Here is a 22,183-nt window from a genome sequence, read left to right as displayed (position 1 = left end):
CACACACACACACACACACACACACACACACACATTCTCCCCCTCCCCCTCCCCCTCGGTTCTCCATGTTTGCTCACGGGCCGCCTGATTGCCTTTCCTTCCTCCTCTCTCCAACTCTAAAGACTCGCTGTCCTTCCTCTCACTCCACTCAACGGCTCCCACACCAGGGCATTCTGGGAGACTGGGGGTGGAGACAGGGTGTGTGTGTGTGTGTGTGTGTGTGTGTGTGTGTGTGTGTGCACATACACATGCAAACACACTTGTGTATGCATTTCTATAACATGGTTCTGTGTGTGTGTGTGTGTGTGTGTGAATGTGTTTTTATTCTGTGTGTATCAGTGTGTGTGTGTACACATTAGTGTGTTCATGCTGCATGTTCTGCAAGTGTAAATGTGTGTTCTTCCTCTTTGTTGTTTGTTTGTGTGTGTGTGCTTGTCCTTCCATGTTCATGCTTGTGTGTGTTTATTTTAACTTACGTGTTGTGAATGTGTGTGTGTGTGGCTGTGTGACTATGTGTGTGACTGTGTGACTCTGTGTGTGTGTGTGTGTGTGTGTTTGAAGCTGGAGGAGCACTGTGTGTTTGGAGCCTGCTGTCTGGGTCAGAGCGGAGCAGCCGGAGGCCTCTGTCCCACAAAGATGCTTTTTTAAACAGCGCCACTTCTCCCAGGGGACGGGCCGCACTAAACCATTACAGGGCTGGGGGGCGCAGGAACATGCTTTCATTACATCTGATGTTGCTTAGTATAAAACACTCCATAGCGAAGGTGAAATTCTGCTTCTCTGCAACAATCACATAGCCCATGGAACTCTCTCTCTTTCACTGTGTGTGTATGTGTGCCTTTGTGTGTGTGTGTGTGTGTGTGTGTGTTGGGGATTAAGGGACTGCTAAAATGAAATGCACAGAGTTGGATATGTAAATGATGAGATCAAGATGGTATGTCAGAAAAATGGTTTCCATTCACAGTTTTATGCAAAGTTCTGTTTTTGAAGTTTTTTCCCCTTCGCTCAGTGATTCAGACTAGACAGACTGTTAAGTATTAAAACTTTATTTCCTTTATTTTGTGTAATGGAAAATGATAAAAAGATACAGCTCAGCAACAATGCCTTAGCTAGGATAAGTCAGTGTTTTTTTTTTTTACTTTTGATAGTAACAATCAAATTATATTCTTAACAATATACCCATGTGTTTTGAGGAAAGCGAAATAAACAGAGTGAAAATAAATTATCATAATAACAATTATATCAACAATAATAACCATAATAACAATTAAGCTTCATAAACTTTTTTATGTTTGTTTTGCTTGCCTCTTGTACATAAAGTCTTTTAAAATTGGTCTTTATTCCAGCATGTGGGGGGGGGGGGGTAGGAGGCGATGAGAGTCGGACAGCGCGCTCTCTCTCTGATCCAGACACCTTTGTACTCGGGGGGGTGTCTGAGGGGACAGTCCTCTGCTAGACAAGGAGACGAGTCCACGATAGGGACGCCGCCAGCTTTACACAGTGGTTAGTACCACAGGGACACCAGAGGGACCCTCTCTCTCTCTCTCTCTCTCTCTCTCTCTCTCTCTCTCTCTCTCTCTCTCTCTCTCTTTCAACCCCTTGTGTCCTCTCGTTCAGGGCAGTACCAAAGTGACTCAGTACAAAATATGCACAAAAATAAAATAAAATAAAGCGAAGGAGTGCCCATATTTACACCCATGTTTTGTATTTATTTTTACAACTTTCAAAGAGGTGAGGTTGGTTTTAAAAAATGGGTAGAAGGGGGTCCGTTTTACTAGTCAGCTTCGTAGCCGAGACCACTGAATCAGATAACTCAGGGTCTTTCTCTCACTGCTGCTCTGTCCTTTTGCCATTCTGTAGACCAAGCTGGAGCAAGACAAGACAGTGTCCATCCACAGCGAGAAAAGTTCAGCCAAAAGCCGCCATTCTGCTCCATCTTCCCCCGAAGTGAAGCAGCAACAGGGCTTTGGCTACAAGCGAGGATGAACGTAACTGACGACAGCCGAGCACAGGAGACGGGGGGGCCGAGATGGGAGAGATAGGATGAGGATGATCGAGAGCAAAAGGTTTGCAGGGCGAACCCGAAGTTGAGGGGGGTTTGGTTGTTGTGGTGGTGGTCGTGGTTGTGGTGGTTGGCTGTGGGAGAGGTTCAAGTGTGTCTGTCCTAGACGCTCTCTCCATCTCTCTCTCTCTCTCTCTCTCTCTCTCTCTCTCTCTCTCTCCATCTCTCTCTCAGTGTGGCTCGGCCCAGGCGGGCGAGCGGCCGGAGTGGTGCGGGTGGCTGAAGCTGGGGTGGATGGGGGTGGGGGTGGGCAGCATGTGTCCGGAGTGGCTGAAGGGGGGCAGGTGGCCCATGTGGCCCATGTGGCCGGCCAGGGACCCGGGGCCGCCGAACGGGGAGTTCTTGTCCTGCATGCACTTGGAGAGCTCGTCGTAGCCGTCGCCCACTCGCTTGCTGCGCTTGGACTTGCTGGACATCTTGCGGTTGCGCGTTTGGATTCCCTCCTTCTTCATGGTCAACGGTCTGTTCACCTGTGGAGAGGAATTGGACCGATGGTTAGCAAATGGCAGTGTGATGCGTGGTGTGGTTAGGCCATTAAATCATGCTGTTGGGTCAGGCAAGCCTTTCCGGAATGAAATAGTGGTGTTGAAAATTAACAAGCACTCATGAAAAGAGTGTTGCTTCTGGGTCAGGATTAGTGAAACGGTGTGTAATTCATAGGGACAGAGCATTTTACACTAAAGTACCATTCTGTAAACAACCACAGGAGAGCCATGAAATGTGTTTCACTGCTGTATCTTCAGGCAATGCGGCAGTTTGTATATTGATTGTGAAAATTGTTCTTCATGGAAATACTTCTGAAGACTTTATGATGTGCATGTGTTTATGACTCATGAATTGGATTGCTGTTAGTTCAAGCTGTAAATAGGACAGAACTTGAATAATATGAAATAATGGGAAAGTGGGACAATTGAGGAACTGAAAAGTCAGAGTCATTTTCAAAAATTTTGTCAGACTCATTCTATTGTTTCCCATCACAGTGTTTTGAAGTTGGGAAATGCCTTTTCTGAGTGTCTATGTTAAGTCATAGCTGTAGCCTACTTGTTAAGTGGATTTGTAAAACGGTCACACTTCTTGGACCATGAATATATGGCACACTGTCTTCATCTGCCTCTTGGTTAAGTAATTCTGCTTATTGGCATGATTTAATATGTAACACCATTGTTCCACCTCTCTCATTTAACAAAAACTGCTCATTCCGTAAACATAGCGTTAGAATCCACGCTGAACATGAAAAGGCTAGTTTCAGACGACATTGAATTGGTATAACTGACGCCGGTGCTTGAATGGCAGTCCCACCCTGCAGGCCCTCTTGGGGATAACGCCCCCCATTGAACCGGCGCATGAAAAATAAAAGCCAAAACGGCCAACTGGTTCTGCTTGACAGGGAAAGCCGGCTTTGCGTACCCAAACTCTGCCTTCTCTTAAATCGATAGAAGCTGTCCGCCCACTTGACCACCTCGCATTCAGTGCGTTTTTTTTCTTTTTGTCAACGTGTGATTTGGCCACTTACGTTGTGCAGTTTGAAGTAGAGGCCGCAGGCGTTGCATACGGGGTCACCATTCCCATTGCGCCTCCAAAGGGTAGTAGTCGTTGTCTGGCAGTTAGCGCAGCAGGTGCCGGCTCGTCGTGCAGCGGACTAGGAGAAAGAAATACAAGAAACAATTAGTGTCATCATGGTTAAGACACAGAAACAATCTTAAGAAAATTGATGTTTATTATTTACAGCTCTAGAAAGTGGTGTGCCATGTTTGGTTATTAGAAACACTCCGAACTTTCTGCATTTTCATTTAATTATGAACTCTAACGGTGTCAGTAACAGTGCTTCTAGGCAGCACCCAACTACCAACCCATTTTCGCATTGCGACAGATAATAAGCGTGTTTGAGGCAATTATACTTATGAATAAATTATTACATTTGAGTTGTGACTGAGGCCCATGCACAGTCCAACTGATATGGAATAGCACAGCTGGTTTGAGCTCCCTTCCCTGGTTGAAATTGATAAAGATCTTATGGCGTAGCTGGGGTGACAAATATTATGACTTTCTGTTGCTATGTGTACTCTAGACCAGACAGCATTTCAAAACGCTCCTCAAATAACATCAAAGCCAGCGCCAGTTAGACACATGAAATTGCTTACAGGGAGTCGCCTCTGTATTGAACTAATTGAATATATTCCGTGCATTTATACAAGCTTAATTCAATTTTCCAATTTGCGCATGATTGCAAAAGCTGCGTCTAGTAAAGCCCGTTCTGTCCTCCCTGTACCAAATATTGCTGCCATACACCATTAGCGTTGTCAGATACGTCGTTAATCTATCCCTTTTTGGTTGCCCAGTTTTCCTTGATCAACAGATTCAAGTATGTTGGAGGAGGGGCGTCTGGGGGACCTAGTTGTCGCGTTTCTGTTCGCTTTGTGTCCATTACAGATCAATTTTTCACACATAATAGGAAACATTGATAGGCATACAATGCAATTCCCCCTACAGCTAACTATGAAGAAACTACATGCGTTGGCTTGATTTATGGTCTAAAGGCATTCTTATCAATGCAAAACTGTTTCTAAAACCCGTCTTTAAACATTTAAACAAAAAAGAAGACAAAAACAAAAACACGCGCATTCCAATGCTCAAGCTCAGTGCCAACCGACCATGACAAACAAGAGAGCAAGGGCATAAATCCATTTATTTTCCAATCCCTACCACCACCATCCCCGCCCTTTGCCTTCTCTCTTCACACATAACTGGGTCCTACAGTGTTGTGATAATCGCTTTACAGTATATGTCAGAGTCTGGCCTGCCGGGACCGTACAAAATTCAGCAGGGTTTGTTGAAGACGGAAACACCCGGCAGCCTAGCTTCCTTATCGTTCCCAGGCAGATATCCGGATAGGAAACAACTGGATGGCCTTTGAACAGAACTCTGAAAACACTTCAGCTGAAAAGGCAAAGCTGTGGCCTCAGACTCCATGGAAAATATAATGGACTTTTTGCTGGGAAAGCACAGCAGAATGGAGCAAACCGAAAAATTGTAAATTAAATGTGTAGCCTAAATATGTTTTTTATTATTATTCTGAACCAGAAATATTAATAATAATAATAATAATAATAATAATAATAATAATAATATAAACGTGCGTAATTCGAGAAAAGATTTCGAGAAAATTCCTATCCAGGCTCATTGCGCTTTACAATCACATTATCCTCATCCTTTGTATCGCAACGGGAAAATAAGACGTCTCTTGTGACTCTTTGCGCGGGTAATTCACACTTGAAGGTCACCCAGCGAGTGCAAATGAAATTATGACATGATGGACTAATGCTGTTCCACTCCATTAAGTAATTTGTCGCCAGCACAGTCCTCGCGATCATCTGACGCAGTGCGTTAAGGCGATGAACCCAGACTAAATGAACGTGACAGAGAGCAGCACAGCCCATCTCTAACGATTACAGGTGCCCTGACATCTTTCCTCGGTGTACAAAGCAAGAAAGCTAAAAATACACTTGGATTGGGAGAACAAACTGAACTTGAGATAGGTCTTCTTCACTATTATTTGGAGTAAATTATCATCCTTCCAACAGAAACATTATTCTGGGGCCCATGGCTATTTATGTCCTGGATAATCTGGAGTTCCACATGCCCTCTGATTACAATCAGCCTTGTGCACAGTTTCAAAAAGATCCAATGTTATTTATACCTGCAGTAGGTTACTTAAATATTGATTAATATGTGCCTCTGTCCTTTAGGTTTAGTTATCTAATCCGGTAGAGATCATTCAAACATTTGGGTTGTCAAAACCTCTGGTAAATAAACTGGTACAATTCAGAAACCAAAAATACAGTATCCAGATAAGAAAAATAATTATACTACAAGGAGAATGCTGAGGTTTCCATGTATTTTACATACAAGAGCTATGCTTAGAAATTATGGCTGCATGTGGCCAGTTTCACATCCATCCACAAAGCGTTGTTAATTAAATCAGCATGGGCATTGGTATCAGTGACAGTATCCGAAGTACCTGCAATAATGATAGCAGTAACAATAGCAATAGTAGCTGTATTGTAACAGGCAGTGTTGGGGATCGCCGGGGGGTGAAGGTGACAAACAATTCCCGGAAGATCATAGGGAAAATATAACTTTCCTGGAATTGTACTCATGGCCGCGGCTTTGTGCTCCCATTTAGCCCCCCTTTCTCGCAGGCCTACTGGAGGGGGTGTGGGGAGGGCAGAGCAAGAGAGTCGGCGGGGTCTCAAGCAAGAGATTTGCTGGACTCACTGTGGTACTCACCAGTCTGCGCTTGGGCTTGATCAGGGGCCGGTTCTGGCCGTTCATCTTGTGGTAGAGGCCGCAGGCGTTGCAGAGGTAGTGGCCCGTCCCGTCTCGCCGCCACAGCGGCGTGGAGGTGGCACCGCAGTTCACACACTCACGGCCCTCTGTGCAGAATTCAGCGGAGAGAAAGACAAACAAAAATTTATATAATTAAGACGTCTGAACAACATCCCTCACACAACAGATCCTCCAAAACACTGAACTATTATTAAAAACCCCAGAGAGCACTGGCAATGAGAGCCGCTGGGGGGGTTCTTGTGTCACATGAAAATGTATTTATCACACACGCATCAACTGTTTGGGTGAGTTCAGTGGGGACAATGTCCATCAGCGGTTCATTGAATCCCAGTCAGTAATTCAGACTGCCTGCGAGTGCAAGAGCTGTCGTTGACACAGACACCTCCATGTAAGCTGAGCTGTGCAGGAAGTCAAAGGAGCAGCAAGAATGTGTTGAGTGCACAAGGTGTCCATTTAGAAAAAGCATTACATAATTTATCAGATTAGCACGTATCACTGTTTGCAGTAGTAGAAAGTTTATGGACACATACTGATACTGAGAGATCCGCCACACTAAATGTGACCACATGCGTTGAACATTATCTCTTTCTATATCAGTTTTACGTCATCCCACAATTCTGCTTTTTTAATTTTAGCGTTGTGGTTTTAAAGTGTTTCTTGTGGACATGCACAATCATATTTTTTCAGACTCCAGAATTGTCCACTTTGTTGCGGTTCTGTCAATTGGCCTGCGTTTGGACTGCGCCAGGGTGAGAGCTATGACTAGCTGGGGAGAAACGCACCACACAAAGCTAACTGCCAATCCTCCATCTCATTTCAACTTAACACAAATGAGAAGTTACTTCAGTGACAGCTCCAAAACGTGCTGGCCAGACCAATTTTGTTACATGGGGCCCTCCTCCTTCAGCATCTCACTATTATTCATATTATAATGTCAGCGACACCCAGTCCCTCCCAAGACCAAGAAAGGAATCTTGTCTGGACAAAGGAGCCGCTCCTTTTGAAGTGTTTGTTATTAGTAAAACAGCCATTTTGCCTGCTCTCTCTGGTTTGCTACACCAGTCAAGCGAAGGTAATGGTATCAGGGCAAGACTTCTCCATGTTGGAAGAGAATGCAGTTGTTCAAAGAATGGATTGTGCTTAGAGGCTGGTAACTAAAAACAACAGTGTAACCACAACCATAAAAGAGAAGTGTCAGACGATATTAGAAAGGGAATTTACACAATTGTAACCATAATCGTATGCATGATCCCTGTTTTGTTTGTTGTTTGTTGAGGTAGGCCTACTGTGTTAGGTATTGAATGACTAACACTGAGCACTCAACTGCCAAGAGGTAAAGGGATTATGGCATTATACCCATTTAACAGCAATTACAAGAGTTTTTTTTTACAAATCTGCTACACATGTTGTGCATAAAATTGTCAAGTAAAAGAAAAAACATAATATGTTGCACTACAATACATCAGAGCTGTTTAAAAAATATAATAAACCATTTTCATTCATCTGATCATCACAGCTGTCTTTATACTCTTCAACATCATCATAATCTTATTTTCTCTGGCAAACTGCTCTCTGCAACCCAACAGGCCCAGTCCACACTTAAAAATACAAACAGCGGGACCCTGTCGCCTGTGACGGCGTGTCCCGCCGAAGCTTTGTTAGTGTTGGGGCTACGGGTGGGCGGGGTGCGCGTCGTGATTTGTTCACCCAGAGGTATACAGGATATGGCAGGAGCCAAAGCGTCGTGACTCCTGCATTTTTAAAGCGTAATACGGCCTCATTTTAAAAGAAAACAAGGCAAAGCTGAGCAACAGCCAAAATGAGATGCTATAATGAATCATGGCCATTGAGCCAAAAGGCATTTAGGCCAATCGGTTGAACTAAAAAAAGATGTATGGATATATAATTCACTGTTAGAAATATATTTTGCAATACACTATATTAAGTTACAATTATTCTAACTTTTTCTTTAAAATGGCATATCCTACTTATTATATTTTATGGCTGTCCATGTGTGTCAACACGCAATTGTTAATAGAAGTGTAGAATAGGCGAGATAAATTGCTTGAAAATATTTGCACTAGTAATCAGTGACCCTGATAACACCACTTAAGTAGGCTATCCCTTTAGAGCTGAAGGTGTTTACAAGTGACCAATCTGATTGGTCAGATAAGAACTGTCCAGACATGTTGAGAACAGAAAAAAGTGCTGAGAGAACAATAGAAGAGTCCTGACAAGGCCACATTGTAAAATATGGTCTGCTTTAAGAATTTAGGCTAACCCAGATTAATTAAGCAGCCACTTTGAAGTCCTTACTGCGTATAGAAGTATAAATGGGAACACTCGAGTAATATTAACTTTATGAACACAAGTTTACATTCACATGTTAGTTGTACAACTATAGCGAAATTGTTGAATTTTCCTTTCGAGGTAGGGAAACTCACCTGAGCTCGATCGGGGTTTGCTTTTACACTTTGGTGTGAAACTGGATGCTGATCCGCCTAGCAGGCTACCAGGGTGGAATATGCTGCCGCCGTAGTCGTGTGGGTTTGGGAGTGAATAGGCAGGGTACGTTGGGATGGGATGATGAGTAGAAGGAGCCTGGCCACCCATGGTCGCCAGGCTGCTTCGAAGTGGACTACATCCCTCCATTTTCATGCCATCGGTCAATGACACTTGGTACTTAATGGACTCCTTCTCGTCCATTCTTGTTGCAGACGAGGTTGGAGAGGAAGGACCTGGGTCCGGGGACACGTCCTTCGGCGGCGTTGGAGGGAAACTGTATAGGTGATGAGGGCTGGAGTGGGACGCAGAGGTGAGAGATGAGACTGGGGCAGTGCTGGAATTGCTGCTGCAAGGGTAACCGGCACTAGCAGGGTGCAGTCCGGGCTTGCTGAAGTGGCTGACCGCCCATGCGTTATGATGATGAGCAGCAGAGAAAGCTGCCTTGCCGCTGTCCAGCCACGAAATGCCCGGGCTGTGGATAAGGTGTGGTCGGCAGACTTGACTCCCAGTGAGACGAGCTAAAATGATTAATTAAAGAACTGTCATTCACCCTTCATTAAATCACCAAATGAACAACAACATCAATGACAACAACCGCAATGACCGTTTAACAAGATAAACATATCCCACCTGTGGATTCACTCTCCAGGCAGTAAGAACTCGACATTGAGTATGCTAAGTTTGATTTCTCCAGTAGTACCAGTTATATAACGAGAAGACAAGAAGTCGCTTATTACCCTACCATCCCTTTTGGCATAACTTTTAGATTTTTTTGTAAACTTCACGAAACAAGCTTCAATCGCAATAAGCTTCGATGGAGTTGTAGAAAATAACTCTGATTCTCATCCAATTTCTTTGTTGCGCCTTTCACGCAGTTAAAATGAAAGTTCCACACACAAAGAATGTGACGGAAAGAAAAGTTCAGATGGAAAACAGAGGCCTTATGAAAGCGTTCGCCTGGAGCAGTTCTGCTTGTGCTTCGCACAAATTAGCAACTTGGAAGAACGCTGTCCGAAATTTTCGTTTTGATTTTGTATCCGGGAAGTCTCTCTCTCTTGCTCACTCTCTCTCTCTCGCTCTTTCTCCCCCAACACCAGCTGAGAGGGAATAAATGACATGCACTTCCCTTTCCTCCCCCTGTCATTTGCTGGATTTTCTCCCTCTTTCTTCTTATTTCTGCTTCTCTGCATATTGTGGTGACAGTTATACGGCAGCTGACCATAATGCAGTGTTCAGTTTTTATTGAAATGACATTGTCTCTATAGATTATTACAATGACTTAATTTACTAAAATATCAACGATGAGGTTTGTTTATGTGGACGTAGACAGAGGTGTCTAGCACGAGATCCAGCTCCAGGGAATTGCTGAAAGCCATCATTTAAATTATTCGAGGCCTACCGCAACTGGACAGATTTTGCCTTTGGGCCGCAAATGTAACATGCTTGACCTCAGCAAACATCAGCTGCAATTTATATATTTATATTACACCCACAATATGTACTCACTAAATAAACAGGATAACTGACTCGAAACAAAATAACGCCAATCATAATGATAAATTGCTTCAAAGAAGCCCATTTCAAATACACGTGCAGTAAAAGCAGGGGGAGTCTAGCCCCCTGACAGCCATGTTCATGAAATATCTCAATATCTCAATGTTATCCCACTACAATAAATATTACGTTATAAACACCATTCAAAAACCGTTGAGGGGACTTTCATAATGTAAAACTGGTACTCACCGTGTGCCTGGCCATATGATACCCGGGCCCTTGAGTTTGGGTAGTAAGGGTTGCCCTGCGAATCCAAATGGTTCAAGAACACGTCCACTTCGTCCGGGGGTAGAAGCGGTGCCATGGGTTCCATGTAGTTATGTGTCAGACCGTGATGGTGGCTATCTGGGTGCTGACCATTAAGTACCGCATGATGATGCGCCATCCACCGAGATTGATCGGCTGCGACCTCCATCTCCTAATCGTCCGTGTACTTTAAAGTAGGATCAAAACTTTGGTGACGTTCGTCCTAAAAACAACGAAACCTTTGGGGCTTAGCTTGTTCCGTCTGTAAAACAAGCCTATGCGTTGTGTCCCGTAGATCTGAAGCAAATATATTTTAAGCTGTGATAATAATATGACTTTTTTTGTGTCCGTTTTGCTTTCAGTCGTTTTCTACAAGTTGGAATCCTCCTTGGTTTGTCTTCTCATTTGTCTTTATCGAGACCTGCAAAATACATAAAAACACATGTTGTTATGATTCCTAAATTTAAAACGGTCTGGCAATCAAGATGCACTGTTCTTTGCTGAAAATGCGCGTTATGCGTTTATTCGCTGATTTTAACAGTCGTGGTCGTGCCGAGTAGTTGAAACCTCAACGATTGCTAAAACGTTAAGTAACACATTACAATGTGTACCGTCCCTCTGTCTACTACACCCTCATTTTAAACAGACATTTCTTCTAATAAAATTGAATATTAGTGTTCCATACTTACAGCGCATAGAAACATTTCAGCATTGGTTTCCTCATTGTAGCCTAATTTCATCCAATATTAGTCCGTGTGGAAAACTGCTAATCCCCCTTCTTGTCAACACGCGAAATTGTTTTCTCACGCAGAACTTTATGTAACTTAATTGTAGAAGTCTACGCTCTCAAGACAAGTAGTCTCAGCCGCTGCGTATGTTGGCTCATTAATGAATTGTGCTTGTACACTGTCGGAACTGGCGCCAGTAAATTCCATATCATACGAGCAGGGGCGGAGTCTCTGGTTCGCAGTGACCTCCAGCGGGCCAATCGGAGCACGCCCACGCTACCATTGGTTCGTATCGGTGCGCACTGATGCCCACTGGAGCCATCGGCCTATGATGGTCACCGCCGAACGCACTGACAGACACATCAATCAACAAGCCAATTTATTGAGATCTTCTAAATTACGCAGGGCTTCACCCAAATGATAATGTCTTATTTTTTTACAAATATAAAAAGACCTAGGGGCAAGGAGATTTGAAGCTTTTAAATGAACAGGTGTGTGAATTGCATGACTGTGACAGTCAACAATCAGCATACAATGGCTTCATGCTGGAGACAGACTGAATGAAAGTGTATATAATGTAATATGTGTTTAGTTAGTATTAGTATAGTTAGTAATTTATTTCAGTACTTCAGTACTAACTCACAAATACATTCCAAGAATTTTCAGAATACGAGAAACCATTTTTCCTATATATTTACTGACATGCATAGGCTACTTAGACTATCTCTAGGAAAGTTGTTTAGGCATAGGATAAATTCAGATTATTAGTTAGAGATCCATTGACAACAGAATCAGTATTAGTTGCTTAACAGGTCTAGTAATCACAGAACAGTTTAAAACAACAAAAACGGCAAGTGTCAATTTTCACATCAAGCTGTTACACAAACAAACACAGCTCTCGACACCTCGGGCATTGGCTGGGGCGGAGAATTTTATGTCTCCTATAGTGGGACCCATTGTTTTGCGAGTGTAATTGTTGTAAATTAGAAGCCACAAAATTCTTCTTGTGCAAACATTGCTTTTGTAGGCTATGCGTAGTGCGAACGATCAAACATCGCTTTACATATTAATAGTCGCCTCACTCACTTGGTGGTGCAGACATGTAGCAAGTACGCCCGTGATTGCCAAGTGGGGGCCATTAGCGAGTTTTTGTTAATTCTTGTTCACAATTATCCCACATCAAAACAAGCAGACCTGCCCACCCCAGGCAGAAAGACAGAGCGTCGCCGATCGGCCTTCAGATAAAGCGAGAAGCCACGTAAACCCAAGAACTGACCAGTCTTCCCTTGATTTAAATGCGCTATAGATAAGTAATTTAAACAATATAGTCTATAACGTTATATTTGTTGGCCCTTGACTGGTTCAACAGACATTAGATGTAAGATATGTTCACATTGGCCAGGGTCAGTAGCCCAGCTTTCAGAATAGTTTGGTCTGAAGCGGCCATATGTTTTAAAAAATATTTTTTTACGCATAAATTGAGTCGATTCCATTTTCTGGATTTAGTCCTTGTGCGATACCTGCCCATATTCTAATCTGTCCGATATTGTTTTGCATTGGTTGGTTGGTTGTTTTCATGTATGATTTCTTTGTTTCAGGTATGAATTAATTTGTGCCATGCATACGATACCAATCCTGGGATATCTATATCTATTTGGTCAATCAACTGGTGCGATTAATGATCATTAATTAATCAGTTCATTGATGATCATCGGGTCTACACCAAAAACAAACCCCTCAATCAGATCTTATATTCAGTTAACGTTCTTATCTAGTCTGCTACGATCAGTGTGGCGCATAACCTATACAGACCCAAAAAGAGCCATAAACCTGATTTGAGATCTCCAGCTAACCTGGCAACTGGCACACGATATGCCTCATTAGATTGCGTGTGATTTTTCATTTATGTTTAGAACTAGTCTTTATAGTGTAGACTGAAATAAGTATTAACTATGAAGTTATATTCAGAGGAATGTCACTCTGCGTAACCAACGGGGTTAAGCACGACATCTATATTAAAGCATTTGTGGCCCAGTATTATCTAGGCTATAACATTATTTATGCTAAAGACATTTTACGAGTTTTACTACGTGTCATACAAGCTTAGAACTCGGGTTTGTTTTATCAATATTACTTTTTTACTTTTCATGGTGGTGGTGGTAGTGTGTGTGTGTGTGTGTGTGTGTGTGTGTGTGTGTGTGTGTGTGTGTGTTTCTGCCGCCGTCTGTGTGTGTGTGTGTGTGTGAGAGAGAGAGAGAGGGGGGGGGGGAGGAGAGAGAGAATGATTGACAGGCAATAATTGGAGGGAGCTCGGAGCCCAGACTAGCCGCCACTCTGACGCCGCGTCTTGACGTCACTGCTACTGCACAGAATATCTAGCTCGTGAACTATGCTGGATTTTATGCACCTCGTGAGCACAACAGGAACGGCAGGCATTTTTCTTGACTCCCAACGAATAGTTGTTTATATAAACAGGCAATTTGCATGTTGCCTTGTTCGGCTCGAGTGGTTTGTTTAATCAAGTCATTAGTCTAACGGGAAGGGCAGTAGCGATTTACAGGTTGCGGACCTATGTCTTCCGCGTTGACCCTGAGGAATTCTTTGCTCTTCACACTCGTACTGTAGATCAGAGATCAAATCGGACACTTTATCCGAGCAGAATATTAAATAAGTGTAGCTGCGTGTTTACACATGCCAAGTTTAGAGAGCTAGGGCATGCTGCATTGTCAGCCTGTGTATGGAGCTGAAGAATGACAGGAGATCATGCCTGACCGTCCATTTAAAGTAAAGTAGCCTACTATGGAAAAATACAGTATTGTGTGGGTAGCCTATTATGATTTTAAAATTACATTTTATTGGCAAGTTAACTCACAAATAGGCCTGGCATGAAGCATAGCCTGAAATACAACCTCTACCTTTAAAATCACAAGAGATAAGAAAATCATTCTTTGATCTAAAGGGATCCAGTTGTCCTTATACAGTTCACTGTCACTATTTCATAAAAAAAATCTATTCTGCTCACAGTTGTCAAGTCAGAAGCAGATATTTTGACATGGTGCTTGCTGTATTTTTCCAGTGGTGGCTCTGACTTGTTAAAACTTTATGTCTAGGATGAGATGATAATAGCTACTCTTCATTTGATCTGACTGACTTGTTCAGTACAGTACGAGTTTATCCTTGTACTTCTTCCATCTAAGGTGCACTTACATGGAGTAAAACAGAGCAAACACAAAATCACTTGACTTCACTCCACTGAAGTCACTTTCACTTTTATGCTTTATTGTAACAAAAAAAGAGTACTTTTGTGATAATGGACCTAGGCTCTTGATTAGATGTTGTTACCTAGATCCTTTTAGTAGGAGATAAAAGCCTGGGTATATATACTGTAGTGAGTAGCAGTGCACACTAACTGCCGGTGTTTACATGTTTGTTCAGTGGATCACTCAGCAGGCTCCACAACTCTTTATTCCATACCTTTGTTAATCCAGCTTGTATTTGAGCCAGAACAAAGGAAGGTCCTCTTTCAAGGACATAGCCGTATTGTCCCACAGGGCTCCTGTCCCAGGAGTACTGGGTACTGAGTGTAGCACTCTAACTCCTTCCTGCTGCCCCGAACATGAACCACAACAGCACTGCCAAATCCCCCCTGTCTGCATTGGGTAGGAAGGCGTAAAATATAAAATACATTGGGTGTGGGTGGGTGCATAGGAGTGTATATACATCTATGCATATCTGTGCATTATGTGTCTGTATTTGTGTGGACAAGAGTACTGTATGTGTGTATGTATGCACACTTGACTGTGTGTATGATGGTGCATTGACTGCAAGTATTGTGTGTGTGCCTGCATATCAGTGCTTGCATATTCTCATGTGCATATTTGTATGCATGTGTATCTTTATTTACAAATGAGCGTTGCTTGGTGAATTGGACACCATTTTTTTTGTTGGATGATGACATCATTTTTGCATGACCGTTTAAATTAATTATGGAAAAAAGTGGTGTGTGAGCTTACTCCAGCCATGAACTAGACCCACAAACATCAGCAATCATTCCCATAATTAACAGGTGCCGTGAAATGGGCTTGCCTTTCGCGCACCGCTGGTCCCCATCACACATTTATCATTATCCATGGGGCGAAAGGGGTAGAGGGATGTGTGTGTCTGTGTGTCTGTGTGTGTGTCTGTGTGTAAGGGGGGTGGCAGTGGGGGTGGCGGTGGGACCACAGAAGGGTTTGTGAAGATAAGCAGACTAGGGGATGGGGGAATGACAGAAACCAGCTGAAGCATTATTGTCCTTTACTCACGGGTAATTAGATTGGGACAGGGCACAGTGGGGCAAACACGGGCAGAGGCAAAGTCACCAGCCTCTCTCCTGCACCAAGATAGATCACACGCATGGGGACCAAGAAGCAATGCAAGGCTGAACCCCACCCTCATCAACGCCCCCCCCCCCCCACCGCCACCACCAACCCCACCCCTCCCCACATCTTCCCCTCCTCCTTTTTAAACAACTGAATGGACACCCGTGTTACAGTGTTTGATGTTGAACCAAGGCCCTCTCGCTGACTTCCATTTCTGGCAGGGCAAAAAGGGGGCCTGATCATGCTGAATCAGGGAGCACGAGTGTGTCTCAGTGCATACCTGAGTAACACAGTGAACCTGTGAAGCTGACTTGAAAGTGTCCGAGAGACATACTTGAAGAGTTTGACAGAACTGACACCTGAGAATTTCCCTACAGTGATCTCGCTCATTAGGAGCCATCCATCTGCTAGACAGAGACACCGCACCAACACTCACACATATACACTCATCTCACAGTGGTTGATAGCTCCATGTGCCACATAAACCATTTTATCTAGACAAAAAATACATTTATTATCTACAGCATCCCCATACATTTCCACTAAAGGTTGAAAACTGAAATCCTATATATATTTTGCTCACTTCAATTGATGAATGCTTTACTTGTCACAAGCTCATCAGAAATATCACATTTAATAATTCAGTGATGTAATTTATTTCCATTGTTGACATCAATTTCATTTTTTCAGTACCTCCTCACTATTTTATAACCAATGTCTGCAAATAAAAGACAGTGTCCCTCTTGGTTTTTAAATTGGCCTGGTGGTATCCTATTATATTGTCTTAGTGTATAAAGTTTAGGCTAAAATATAAGCCGATAGGCCTATATGACCAGACTGACGATCCAGTTGTATATTTAATCAAGTAACAAATAATTGTTCCATTTGCCGACTCTGTAATGATCAATTCTAAAAAAGATAAGAGAAATGCTTGCTTTTTATTTCCCTTTGACCTCTCCTTTGCCACTGCAGATTAGGGCTTGTTTTGATTTGGTATCCGTCAGTCAAATGTCCACATTTTGCAAGAGCAAACATCAAGTGCTGTCTACAGGATTCAGTTGTATTGTGTACAATTAATATACAGAAATGAAGGAATGTAGGACCATGCAAAAAATGTAAACTAGCCTACTAAGTGCATGACCAGTCAAAGGTGTATCCTACTCAAACACAAATAAATAATGTAGGTTACAAATAGACATAAAATGGTCCTTATAAATATTATTATTTTATTATTATCTATATTGTTTCTATTAATATTCTTTGTATTACTGTTGATATTATTATTCCATTTCCATGGCATTTTTCCCTTTAACGTAGATTAAATAAGCATCTTCCAGATAATGTGGATAACAACGCCATACACGGCAATACACTCACTGATTTTTAGAATTTAACAACGCGCCACACTCGCACGAGCTATCACATCTACCGCGTTCAAGATGTCCAAGCGTAAGGTTTACCAATCCACATCTGCCAAAAACAGTGCTCTGTGGAGATGTAAAATGCCTCTTACCAAGTGTTTTGTGTTGTCGCTGCTGCTTGCTTGGTTTATTCTTCAATGTATTGCCGATGTGTCGATATGCTTGAGTCCAAGGGGCAGCGCAGAGGTTAGGTGCTTCAGTTTGGTATGGGGCGCACTGCTGAGCGGCTTCTCGCGCAGAGAGGCTGCATTCGCCTCGGTCGCAGACTGAGACAGAAAAGCAAACTGTCCGCGGCCCCTTCTTCTAACTTTCTAACAAGGTCTTCAGAAATGGTACCACCGCTGTTTTAATCCGTGTCCAGTGAGCTGTGTCAAATCGTAGTATGTTAGCCTACCTGGGCTGTCTCCACTAGCCGTTTCTCTGCGATGAGCTCATACGTTCTTGTGCCCTTCTCGTTGTGAGTAGGCTAGAAGAAAACTTGATGGAACGAAGTAGGCTTCAGCAACGTAACCGCGCGTCAGCCAATCTCTCGTCTTCCGGGTCGAAGCTTTTATATTTTGGAGCTGGACTGAAACGAGGAGGTTGTGTTTACCGTGCTTACTCAATTAATCATCTTATAAAATTCGATCGAGACGACTGCTGCTGCCATGTCAAAAACTCACTGCGCCACAGTGTACAGCTACACACCGAGAGCGCAATATTCTCCTTAAATGGAGAGGTAAAGAGGATAGGTAGGCAGTGTTTGTACTTTATAGAGGTGGACACCTGATCGAACACGGCACTTAACAGCATCACATGAAGTCGCTATGGTATTTTGAAACGGTAGCCTATAGATTATTTTTACCCCTAATACTGAAGTTACTATTTCAACTATAGAAACTGATAGGATGCATAAATATCATGTTTGTAGAAGTATGATCACAGTATTTTTTCAGCAAATATAAATAAATAATGCCCCATTGGCTTGTCCAACCCCCTCCAAAAAGAAAGAAAATGTAATATATTCCATCCTCGTCCGCTTGACATGATAATGCGAGAAGTCTTCGCTACCTCCTCCCATTTCTCACTCTCACATATAACTCAAACTTTTAAAACATGCAAAGCCTCGGCAAATCTCCGGCACGAGACCTGGGCTCGTGCGCGGCCGCTGAGGCTAGGCAGGTGCAGGGGCTCTAGGGCTGCTGCGTCTCGCGCCTGTGTCCCCCAAGAGTACGCACAAACAAAAGAAAAGAAAAACTGAGAGTGCGAAAGAGAAAAGTGAACTCTGACAGAATTAATTGCATTACTTTCTTTGCTTAGAATAACAAATCCGTCTTCACTTGCTGCCTGTAGCCACCATTGGGCAACTGAGAGCGAATCCAAGTCCGTCAGTCAATAGCATTATTATCCGCATCAGTCATACCTACATACTTATTATAATGATACAATAATTGAAGCCAAGTAGGCCAACGATAACCATCAAATCCTTGGAAATCCCCAATCTTTGCTTCTTCCTAAATTTCTAACTTTGTCAATAAGGCAATAGAGACAAGTAGGGAAATGAGTGTTGGCTACAAAGTGAAAAATTGAAAGGTTGCTGTGCAAGCAAGCAAATCAGAAATAAAAAAGCAAAGAAACAATACAAGGATATAAAAAAGACATGCTAAACTAATGGAGAACGTAGTTAAACCCAAAGTTAGTTTTCACACTGAAAATGACAAACAAATTACACAGCGCAAACCGGTCACTGTTTGTCACTAACTTTATTTTTGAAAAATAAAAATAAGGAAAATTGAGCTCAGATACAATTGGTGAAACAAATGTAATCCTTACGCAGTCTAGTTGACGTCTTGCTGCTATAGGATTCAAAAGAAGTTTGATTTATTTTCGTGATATACATGGTGAGATACTATTTACATTTGTAACGTTTGCAGCTCTTAATGTCAGCTTTTCTCAAGTATCTAAAATGTCTGAAAGAATTTGTAACAGCCCATAAGTTGGAATCTCTCTGTATGCGGCCCTCAAAGGCAGGCAGCCTGATACAGCCTGTTACTTGGTGGCGGAGTCCTCCAATGAATGAATACAATAATTCTGCCCGGTCGTCTTCATTTTCTCCATTACAACATCTGTGCAGAAGCGTGTCATTATGTGCCTCTTGCTCCCATTGTGCAGTGCCTCAGTGCCAGATCACTGCTTGACTTTTCTATTTGAGCGCCTTCATAAATCTGCTCTGGAAATCTGCTCACTGTAGATTAGAAGGTTTTCTGCGATAATCATGACACAGGCCACATTCAATCACAAATATGAACAATGATCATAACAGCCCAGTTTAACAGTTAAAGCACTCCCATTTATGCCAAATATACTATGGCTTACTGCGACATCTTTATGTTAAGTTAGTTTACAGTAAGAAAAGACAACACATAATTATTACTGGATCAAATGCACGATGAGAAGGATAATAAAATAATACTATTCAAATGCAATGTAAGAAAGATAATAAAATAAAATAATAATAATAATAATAATATTTTTTTATTTTATTTTATTATCTTTCTTACTGTGCATTTGATTCTTTTATTTGTCCTTTTCTTTTTTTTATTAATAGGCTACTGTCACATGGGCATGGGCAATGCAGATCCCTCTCGTAATAGGATCTTTCTGCTTATGTAAATGTGAATAGAGATTTTTTTTCATGTCCCGTGAGCAGTGCCATAGTCATGATAACAAGTTTAAATCAATATGTAGAAATGACTGGGGTTTTAAGGAAGGCACTGCGGTTTGACCAGCGAAAAGAGCTCACTCCTGATGAGTGCCAGATAAGGGCTTATCAGCACCTAACATTTCCATCTCAGTCCGCATTAAAAAAAATCACTCTCGGCTAAATAAAGCTGGCTGCTCACCTCCAGTGCTCTTTTTTCCAAGCAGACACCGTGACATTTCCATTCCACACTGTCCATCAGACAATGGTGCTAAAATTTGATTGCCATCAGCCAAACAAGCTTCAGAAATTGTGTAGAAAAACTTATTTTTGTAGCAGAATTTTTGCGCAAAATGAGAAAACGGGGTAATTATGTTCATTTAATTCGATCAAATGAGATGAACGTCTGCCTAAAGAAGCCTGTGTCTCCATGTCGATTATGATCACGGTTGAATCCATGCCGGTAAATCCCTCGGTAAGAGCAACCTGGCATAGGATCAGTTAGACGCTGGTTTTGGAATGCCATTGTATTGTTCAGATATAGTGCACGATGGAACATAATATATTTTAACATGCCACAATTTAGAATTTTTTGTATTTTCTTTTGATAAGACCAATGCAGGGGCTAATAATAGCATAATAATAATAATAGTAATAATAATAATGTCACTCCTAGCAGGACAATAATGTGTATTCTGTCCATACTCCATTGTATCATTCTTATCCCTCTGCGTTTTGTATCCGTAGCCACAGCACCGTTATTATTTATATATGCATGCATTAGATGCCAAGGCCCTTCTTCTTCTGATTATTACCAGGGGTAATATTTCATCCGCGCTAGGCAATCTTTGTTCTTTGTGAAGATAATAAATGGCCTAATCGTTATCAGCTTACTACTGGAGGTGTCAGGACCGACCGAGGCTGGAAGCAGGGTCCAAAGTGCCGCTGAATAAATTGGTGTTCCTTATCTCTGTCTCCCAGATTATCGCCGCCTTTTCAAACTCGCACAACAAATACATTCAATGCATCTAATGCATCATTTGAGGGAGAAGATCCCGCAGGTTGATAGAGACAGATAGGCAACGCGACATAGAAATATTTACACGTTTTACGCGCATCAGTGTATGGGGCCAATATTAGCTTGTATTTTTTTCTGTCACCGAGTTTATTGGATAAGTAAGGGTACACACACTTAACATATAAATACACGCTATAACAGAATATTGTACCAATGATTCATATCTGAATAATTATTCGAGCTCCTTTTTGTTGTTGTTGTAATTAGATCCTTAATGTGTCAGATTATGTGTAAGAAAATAAATTATTTAATTCAAACAACTTTGTTGATGTCAGCATTTTATCTTTTTTGAAAGTTTCATTTAGAAGTAGCCTGACATCGACTTTTCTCCAACACTAATGATGGGACTTTGTCAAACTAATCTGATAAGATTCCTTTACCCATGTCGTGAGATTTTTTTTATAAATTCTTTATGTAGCCTACAATATTAGTGCAGTTCTTTCTCTCACCACTGCTGACAATAGGCTGCATAAGACCCAAAAGAGGACGATTTAGAACAATCTCCGTTGTAACTGGAATTTGCTAGGCTATTTATATAGACTAAAACATTATAATTCATCCATATAGGCTATGCACTTCCTCTGAGTTGCGTAATGTAATACGAAATATGTTGAACTGACTGGGACTCGGGTGGATGACTGTGTTAACAGTCTAGGGCAGTGATTCGCATAATTTGGGTGCTCGGGAAACTGATAAATACTACAGAAAAGTGTTGACACGTGCGCGCTGTCACCTACAAGTCAACAGAATTAGCCAACCAGTCGTTGAAGAGCAGCGCGTCTATGGGGCAGTGACTGAAAGATTTTTGTTTAAGTGTGCTTATCCAATACAACAATCGAATAATCTGTAGCCTGCATTACGGTGACGATGGTATTGTTTGAGGATATCTTGGAGAATAGTTGTGCCAAGTTATCATAGGCCTAGGCTTGTCAGTCTTGGTATTGTTTTGCTTTGAAGGTGTTCTTAATCGAAAACCTAAATTTTCTCCTGAGCAAAACAACATTTTGGTGGGGGGAATTGACGTAGGATAGGCTACGATGAAACAAATAATCAGATAGCTGTCGTTTGTTTAAAAAAGGCCCATGCATGGACGGTGGCACTTTATGCAATATGTATTCCATTAATTATTGTTTTGAGTTGATTGATAGGCCACAGATATCTTTCGGAAAAATACTCTTAGTTTATGCAGATCTTTTGAGGC

At 42.1% G+C, this 22,183-nt stretch overlaps 1 protein-coding gene across 2 annotated transcripts; it reads right to left on the bottom strand.

The window, feature by feature from the left end:
* Positions 1 to 1,030: 1,030 nt before the first annotated feature.
* On the bottom strand, positions 1,031 to 17,728 carry gata2a (GATA binding protein 2a). 2 transcript variants are annotated; one of them, XM_076268007.1, is made up of 6 exons: positions 17,317 to 17,728; positions 10,658 to 11,135; positions 8,854 to 9,432; positions 6,350 to 6,495; positions 3,576 to 3,701; positions 1,031 to 2,532 (listed from the first exon to the last, which is right to left on the bottom strand). In XM_076268007.1, exons 2-6 carry the CDS (start codon positions 10,881 to 10,883, stop codon positions 2,233 to 2,235), a joined length of 1,377 nt encoding a protein of 458 aa, XP_076124122.1. In that variant the 5' UTR covers positions 10,884 to 11,135; positions 17,317 to 17,728; the 3' UTR covers positions 1,031 to 2,232. The 2 variants fall into 2 exon arrangements, with proteins under 2 accessions (XP_076124122.1, XP_076124121.1); XM_076268006.1 differs by lacking the exon at positions 17,317 to 17,728 and adding an exon at positions 11,404 to 11,636.
* Between the last annotated feature and the right edge of the window lie 4,455 nt (positions 17,729 to 22,183).

Source organism: Alosa pseudoharengus, unplaced genomic scaffold, assembly GCF_046254945.1.
Source record: "Alosa pseudoharengus isolate Yale_2024_CS ecotype anadromous, Long Island Sound unplaced genomic scaffold, YU_APseudo_1.1 YU_APseudo_1.1_scf_5, whole genome shotgun sequence".
NCBI lineage: Eukaryota > Metazoa > Chordata > Actinopteri > Clupeiformes > Clupeidae > Alosa > Alosa pseudoharengus.
Note: the sequence above shows the minus strand (reverse complement) of the source record. Positions and strands in the feature narration are given on the sequence as shown.

What these genes read in the sequence shown, in the direction of transcription:
- gata2a (XM_076268007.1), bottom strand. Translation starts at nt 10,883, where the DNA reads ATGGAGGTCGCAGCCGATCAATCTCGGTGGATGGCGCATCATCATGCG. An exon ending in ATCATATGGCCAGGCACACG is followed by an intron (nt 9,433 to 10,657) that starts GTGAGTACCAGT and finishes TAATCATTTTAG; the next exon opens with CTCGTCTCACTGGGAGTCAA. An exon ending in CAAACCCCGATCGAGCTCAG is followed by an intron (nt 6,496 to 8,853) that starts GTGAGTTTCCCT and finishes AATTCTGCACAG; the next exon opens with AGGGCCGTGAGTGTGTGAAC.